Here is a 7500-nt window from a genome sequence, read left to right as displayed (position 1 = left end):
GCAGAAAAATGACAATTGGTCAAAATAGCAAAAAAGATGCAGTGTCTTCAGATCTCGAATAATGCAAAGAAAACAAACTCATATTCATTTTTAAACTACACAATACTAATGCTTTAACTTAGGAAGAGTTCAGAAATCAATATTTGGTGGAATAACCTTGATTTAAAATCACAACTTTCATGTGTCTTGGCATGCTCTCCACCAGTCTTTCACATTGCCGTTGGGTGACTTTATGCTACTCCTGGCGCAAGAATTCAAGCAGCTCGGCTTCTTTTCATGGCTTGTGACCATCCATCTTCCTCTTGATCACATTTCAGAGTTTTTTTTATGGGATTCAGGTCTCGAAATTGGGCTGGCCATGACAGGGTCCTGATCTGGTGATACTCCATCCACACCTTTACTGGCCTGGCTGTGTGGCATGGAGCATTGCCCTGCTGGAAAAAACACTTCTCAGAGTTGGGGAACATTGTCAGAGCAAAAGGAAGCAAGTTTTTCTTCCGGGACAACATTGTACTTTGCCTGGCTGAGGTTTGTAAAAGACCATAAGGATTGAACCAAAGCCGACTGGAGGGTCTCCTAGTTCGTCTTCTCTGATGAGTCCAATTTCACAGTAGGTGCAAGACTCTGTGGCTTGTAGGCCTCTCCAGGTCTCCGTCTAACCATCAGACGACCATGTGTTGGGCAAAGCTGAAAATTGGACTCATCAGAGAAGACGAACTAGGAGACCCTCCAGTCAAGAGGAAGATGGATGGTCACAAGCCATGAAAAGAAGCCGAGCTGCTTGAATTCTTGCGCCAGGAGTAGCATAAAGTCACCCAACGGCAATGTGAAAGACTGGTGGAGAGCATGCCAAGACACATGAAAGTTGTGATTTTAAATCAAGGTTATTCCACCAAATATTGATTTCTGAACTCTTCCTAAGTTAAAGCATTAGTATTGTGTCGTTTAAAAATGAATATGAGCTTGTTTTCTTTGCATTATTCGAGATCTGAAGACACTGCATCTTTTTTGCTATTTTGACCAATTGTCATTTTTCTGCAAATAAATGATCTAAATGACAATATTTTTATTTGAAATGTGGTAGGAATGTTGCCAGTAGGTTATAGAATAAAACTAAAATGTACATTTTACTTTAACACATACCAATAAATAGTAAAACCAGAGAAACTGATAATTTTGAAGTGGTCTCTTAATTTTTTCCGCGGCTGTATATTTAGAGATAGAGATAGATAGATTACATTGACAGATACCATAAAGAGAAAGACTGAGAGAGAGAAAACAGTTCCAAATAGGCATGGGCAAACCACACTGCATGCAGAAGGCACGCTCTCCTTGTGGTTGAAACGCTCTCTATCTCTCTGACTGCATCTGTGCGTCTGTGTGTGTGTGTGTGTGTGTGTGTGTGTGCAACATATATGTTCAATCAATAGTGAGAGACAGCGAGGCAGAGAACAAAAGATAGATAGACAGGGAGAGAGAGAGAGAGAGAGAGAGAGAGCGTAAAATACTGCTGTGCACTAGTCTTTTGCGATGCTGAGAATTCTGAGCGTGCCCTTGAGAATGTCTGCCCCCCTGGCTGCTGTGCCTCAATAAACGGCTGCAATCTCTTTCTCAAGGAGAGCGCTTATTCAGGCGGCTGGAATCCCTGGCCCGACCGTACATACGTACGTGTGTATGTGTGTGTCCTAGCGAGGAGACGAATTAAATATTTCAGACTTGTCCAATTTTCATTACAATGATTGCGACATGCGGGAGGTAAGCCCTTGGCTCCTGATGGGCCGTCTGCGAGGCTGCTGCTTTGATTAAGCTCATTCACAAGAAACACTGAAAGGAGGGAGGTAAAGGTTGCTATGCTGGCCGGTAATTATTTAGCTCACAATGTAGGGTTCCATTTTGTCCTTGAGGGCACAAGTTCCACACGTGTAGGTCGCTCTGAGAACGAGCGAGGCAGATACTAGCACCTCCTAGTTTAGTTCAACTGAGCACAGCTGCAAACCTTAACACGGTGAAGACGCTCCACGGCAGGTTTTACTTGAGTGAAGTCCTTAGAGAATAGTTCTTAGACTGCACTGGACACCGATGACAAACAATAAAATTAAAATGTCCACAAACTTACAAAGCTGGCAAAAACTGTATCATCTAGTACACCAGACATAACCAATGTGTTGTGATGGGCCTTGGCCCATACCACCTGTCTGGGCTTTCACATGTGTTCTACCCAAGTATGGCGATATGGGTTTCAGCCCTCTGTGGTAAGTGACCCAAGCATGAGATCCACGGTCTCCTCCAGCAGCCTTACCCAGTGGCAGCGGCCATGACGCAGCCCCCCTGCTCCGCCGAGGCCTCCACGCAGCAGCCCTCGTGGTCGTGGCTCATGCCGAAGTTGTGACCGATCTCGTGTGCCATGGTGGCTGCGGCACCGATGGGGTACTCGGAGTGGTCCTGGTGAAGGGGGGGGGGGGGGGAGTGGAGGATAGGTTAAGAGCTGCTACTTAACTGATAATGTGAATGGGGTGTGATAAAACGCAGATAAGAACATCCTCTGTATGCAGAGATTCACACACACACACACACACACACACACACACACACACACACAAACAAATCACCATGAATATAAAACTGAATGCACATACACACGCACACACTAACAAACACATATCCCATTCAAATGCTAACACATCAATTTCCTCCACTCCATAGGCACACACACACACACACACACACACACACACACACACACGCACACACACACACACACACGCACACACACACACAAACAGGCTGGCTCAGTCCCTCAGCCTTGGTGACAGGGAACACGACCTGATAACATTGTAAGGGAGGCGTCTGCATTGACCTCTGAGGACAGGCCTGATAAGCATGTGGTGTCCTTCTGCCGTGATAGCGGCGGTGACATATGACAGTGTGCCTGGGGCGACAGGCGGTAAATAGACACATTTGTATTGACAGCGTCACCACCGCGGAGGAGGGAGACCACCTGAAAGGCCCGCGCGTGCTGCTCGCGCCCTTTGACAGAGGGCAAACGATCTGTGCCCGGGCCTATTCAGCGGTGACGAGCTGTGTCTCAAAGGATACTGGCAAGCCTGCTTGTTAGCGGGGTCTGCTTTTGGAGGAGGGTGACGCAGCACAGAACAGAAAAGCACGATCAATCAGGCCTCTCATCGCTCCAGCTCCTTTCATGAGACGTATGTGCTCTGCTTGAGACGGGGCTCGCGAGGGACTCGCTACGGGAGACCTCGGCAGCCATATGATACGTCTGCCACCAGCAAAGCGCTCGCGGATATACTGTGTGTGTGTGTATGTGTGTGTGTGTGTGTGCGCGTGTCGGATGCATTAGTATTCGGTGTGGTATCTCATCCCCACAGAGAGGGCTAATAGAGCCTATTAGGTGCTAATCAGGCGTGGGCAAAGCCATTGATCGCTCTACCGCACCGCGTGCAGACGGCACGCTCTCCTGCGGTCCTGGTGGTCGAAGCGCTGCCTGTCTGTGTCTGTGAGTGTGTGTGTGTGAGTCTGTGTTTGTGTCTGTGCATGTGTGTGTGTTTGTGTCTGTGTGTGCGTGTGTGAGAGAGAGTACGGCTTGCTGTGCCTCACCACGTTGATGCCCCCGGAGTTCTCGTGGCTGCACATGCCCTCCAGAGGTGCCATGCCAATGGTGGTACCCTTGAAGATCACGCCCCTGGCACACACACAGAACGAGAGAGAAAGAAAACACCGTAAGAAAAGGAATGAATCACAGTAAAATCACTCAAGCTGTTAACGTGTGAAAGAAATGTAATTCTCAAAGTGTGTGTGTGTTTGTGTGTGTGTGTGTGTATGTGTGTGTGTGTGTGTGTGTTTGTGAATCGATTGCTGATGAAGCGGGACAGTGGGCTGATCTCTGGCTTTCACAGACTGATGTTCATTTGGGTACACGGTCTCTGTGGTCCCGCAAATGAACTCTTCCAAAACAAACAAATCAAGCCCTGGGAAGAATCCAAGGGAGAGGACCGTGGAGGGATGATGGTTGGGGGGGGGGGGGGGGGGGAGTGCTTGAGAAGAGAGAGGAGACGGAGAGGAGGGAGAGGGAAGGAGAGAGGGAGCAGGGGTTGTCGCTGCTATCTACAGACTAATTATTTAGAGCATTTTCAATTAACTTTTTTTTCATAGAGGGCGTTATTTTTTTTTTGGTTTTCTCGGGCGAATGCTCACCCGCGTAATGTGCCTGGCGACGCGCCGATGTGCGATGCCGCAATTATTCTGACAAAATGGCCCAGCTGTACAAAACTAATCAGGACACGGCCCAAGCCATCATTCAGCACTACGTCCCTGCTAACCCCATCCCACCCTTAAACCCCCGCCACCACCCAGCCCCCACTGGATCTGGAGCGACTTCTTCTTTATCTGGTGCTCGGGGGAATCGAGCCATTAGGGCCCCTTATTGGAAACGGACTCTGAGGATTTGGTCAAAGCTGGTCTGCAACAGCTGTGTTTGTTGCAGTCGATGAGGTTTGATTGCCCAGGCAATCACTTTGACTGCATGGAGAAGAGGGAGGAGAGGAGGGGAGGAGATGGGAGGAGAGGGGAAAAGAGAGGAGGGGAGAGGAGAGGAGAGGAGAGGAGGAGAGGAGAGGAGAGGGGAGGGGAGGAGAGAGGAGGGGAGCGGAGAGGAGAGGGTGGGGAGAGGAGAGGAGAGGAAAAGGGAGGAGGGGAGAGGAGAGGAGAGGAGGAGAGAGGAGAGGAGAGGAGGAGAGGAGAGGGGAGGGGAGGAGAGAGGAGGGGAGCGGAGAGGAGAGGGTGGGGAGAGGAGAGGAGAGGAAAAGGGAGGAGGGGAGGGGAGGAGAGGAGAGATGAGAGGAGAAGAGGGGAAAAGAGAGGAGGGAAGGAGATGAGAGGAGAAGAGAGGAGGGGAGGAGGGGTAGCCAGTCTAAATGAGGCCAACAATGGGCCAACTTGTAGTGATGGCTTTATAGCTTGCTCAAACTGCAGTGAAGTCTTTTTTTTCCATGCTGCAATCTTAAATTGATGCATGCTGACTTAATGTCACCTATTTGCATACTGAAGCTCAGGCTTCGCTTTACCATCCATAAATGATGCCCGCTGCAGGCACACTACTTCACTCATGTGACAGGCTGGGTATTGACCATGTCGCTCCTTTGAGTAACTGCTTATTGACTTCATGACATGTGTAAGTGGTTACTGATGATAGTACTCACGTGAGGAGCTGGGCGTTGTCGTGCTTCTTGCGGGACTTGAGCTTCTGTCGCCACTGCAGGAAGGACCAGAGGGTGGCGTTAGGCTCCTCGTTGATGATACACTGATCCCTCTCCATCCATATCTCCAGGCCGATCAGGGGCACGCGGATATTCAGGGCCCTGTAAAACTTTATTACCCCAAAATTCCCATTTCAAACGTTTAATCATCCGTGTCCCAGTCCATTGGTATGGTGAACACATGATAGGAAACCTTCTTTAATATTCGGAAACTACAATTTTGCACCTTCCTATCACATTTATTTATATAAAAAACATAGTTCTAGCCCCACATTGCGATTGATTGTCTAACTGTTTCCCCTCGTCATTCTCATCTCAATCCGGTGTGCATTCTGTCCTCTATGGAGAAACATGCACTGCCTCTCACACAGAAATTTGAGATGTCTTGCTCTAGTGTTTCCTTCATAGAACTTTTGAGTAAAAGCAATCTAAAGCTAAAGGTTAAGTCTCAACATGAATGGCATTGTGAATGAGATGAGCTGTGGCACTAGCCTTCAATTTGAGCTAGCAGCCAAATCACGACATTGACGCCATGCTGCAAAGAATAAGGTACAAGCGATCACTTCACACGAAGTATGGCTGTTCCTTCCTTCCCTATTGTGCTTGGATGCTTTTACAGCCCACGTTATGTTGTCTTAGGAATGAGTCGGTCTGAAGACCACACAGTGATGGTATAATACTGTACCTTGTCTACGTAGTTAGCAATTTCCATTATCCTCAGCTTGGTTTTGTGGTAGTCCTTGTTTTGTCTTTTGTACTGAATAGGAAGGAGAGAACAAAATACCATTAGCAATTACTGCAATTAGCAGCGTCTGCCCTCCCATACCCAATCATGCATCAACACCAGCAACAGAAGCCCTCTTTAAATGATTGTGTTTGTTTCACCTTAAACCATCATTAAAACTTGCATTGTGTTTCGAGATCACAGACCTATCAACAATTCTTTTCCAGGCAAATAAATCACACTCCATGCATACTTAAAGTGACAGCAGGGTACAAGTGAGGGAAAAAAACTAAGGGGTTAAATTGGCATGGCTACTTTGTAAATAAAACACATTTTTGCAAACAAATCTAGTAAACCAATAGTCAGAAAGCACTGCGCTTAAACTAGCGTCTGAATGTCTGATGCTTCTTCTTCTATTGCGCCATGTCCCGGTAGTCATTAGGAGCAGCGCTGTCTTACGCTCTGTTTCTTGGGTTCCAATTTGCATCAGGGCTACACGCTTAGACTGTAAACTGGGTACTGTAGTTCTTAGACTGTAAACTGGGTACTGTAGTTCTTTGATGGACATTAGCATGCCAGAGCTTCCTCTGGTCTCTGGCACTATCAATCTATGCAAGCTGAGGAGGGAGCGGAGAGGAGAGGAGAGGAAAGGAGAGGATGGAAGGGGAACTCAATGCAGCACACAGATGTGATTTTTTTCAGAGACAGCCTCTGCGTTAGAGACTGTTAGATAGAGAGTTGGATGTTTGCGAAATAGAAGAGAGAGGAGAGAGAGAGAGAGAGAGAAAGAGAGAGCGTGTGTGAAGGAGTGGAGAAACATTAAGATGACTGGACAGAGGAGAGGGTGTGGTTGTGGTGGTAGGGTGGAATAGGATATGGAGTGTCAAAGAGACAGAGTGTGTGAAAGCACAGAACAGGAGAAAGGGATGTCTGAGATTGAATGTGTGTGATGGAGTGAAAGACAGAAAGACAGTGAGAAGAGAGAGAAAAGGCGCACACGAGCGCGCGCAAGAGAGAGAGAGAGAGTGACTGGCACAATGGCAGTGTGAGAGAAAGGGACCACGTTTAAGAGTGGGGAAAGTGTGAAAAGTGAGAGTTAACGAACAAAGCCACTGTTCTATTTTGAGCTGGCTGCTCCATCGTCGGGGAAGTGATTGACGTCACTAAGGTGGAGGTGCGAACCAGGCAGGTAGGCGTGAGGGAGACAGAGAGAGAAAGAGAGAGAGAGAGAAAAGGAGAAAGAGAAAGAGAAAGAGAGAGAAGGAGAAAGAGGGAGAGAGAGAAGGAGAGAGGGAGAAAGAAAGAGATAAGGAAAAATAGGGAGAGAGAGAGAAAGAGAAAGAGGGAGAGAAAGAAAGAGAGATAAGGAGAAAGAGGGAGAGATAGTGTATAGTGACGGAGGGGTTGGCAGAGAGCTAATTAACGCTGCAGGTGGTGGCCTGCGACGCTTGCCGCACAGCTCGTTAGCTGCTGCTTACCAGGGTGCTGTCAGCCACGATGTAC

At 47.9% G+C, this 7500-nt stretch overlaps 1 protein-coding gene across 1 annotated transcript in view; it reads right to left on the bottom strand.

Moving 5' to 3' along the window:
• adam19a (ADAM metallopeptidase domain 19a) overlaps nucleotides 1-7500 on the bottom strand; it is a 120374-nt gene that overhangs the window by 22598 nt on the left and 90276 nt on the right. The window contains exons 7-11 of the mRNA XM_080839355.1: nucleotides 7476-7500; nucleotides 5959-6030; nucleotides 5217-5383; nucleotides 3616-3700; nucleotides 2300-2442 (exon numbers count right to left, since the gene is read on the bottom strand). The exon at nucleotides 7476-7500 is cut by the window's right edge and continues 41 nt beyond it. Of these exons, the coding sequence (XP_080695481.1) occupies nucleotides 2300-2442; nucleotides 3616-3700; nucleotides 5217-5383; nucleotides 5959-6030; nucleotides 7476-7500 (492 nt within the window). The remainder of the gene's footprint in view (nucleotides 1-2299; nucleotides 2443-3615; nucleotides 3701-5216; nucleotides 5384-5958; nucleotides 6031-7475) is intronic.

The sequence above is a fragment of the Sprattus sprattus genome (genome assembly GCF_963457725.1).
Source record: "Sprattus sprattus genome assembly, chromosome: 5".
NCBI lineage: Eukaryota > Metazoa > Chordata > Actinopteri > Clupeiformes > Clupeidae > Sprattus > Sprattus sprattus.
The sequence above is the reverse complement of the archived record's forward strand: the minus strand, read 5'-3'. Positions and strand labels throughout refer to the sequence as shown.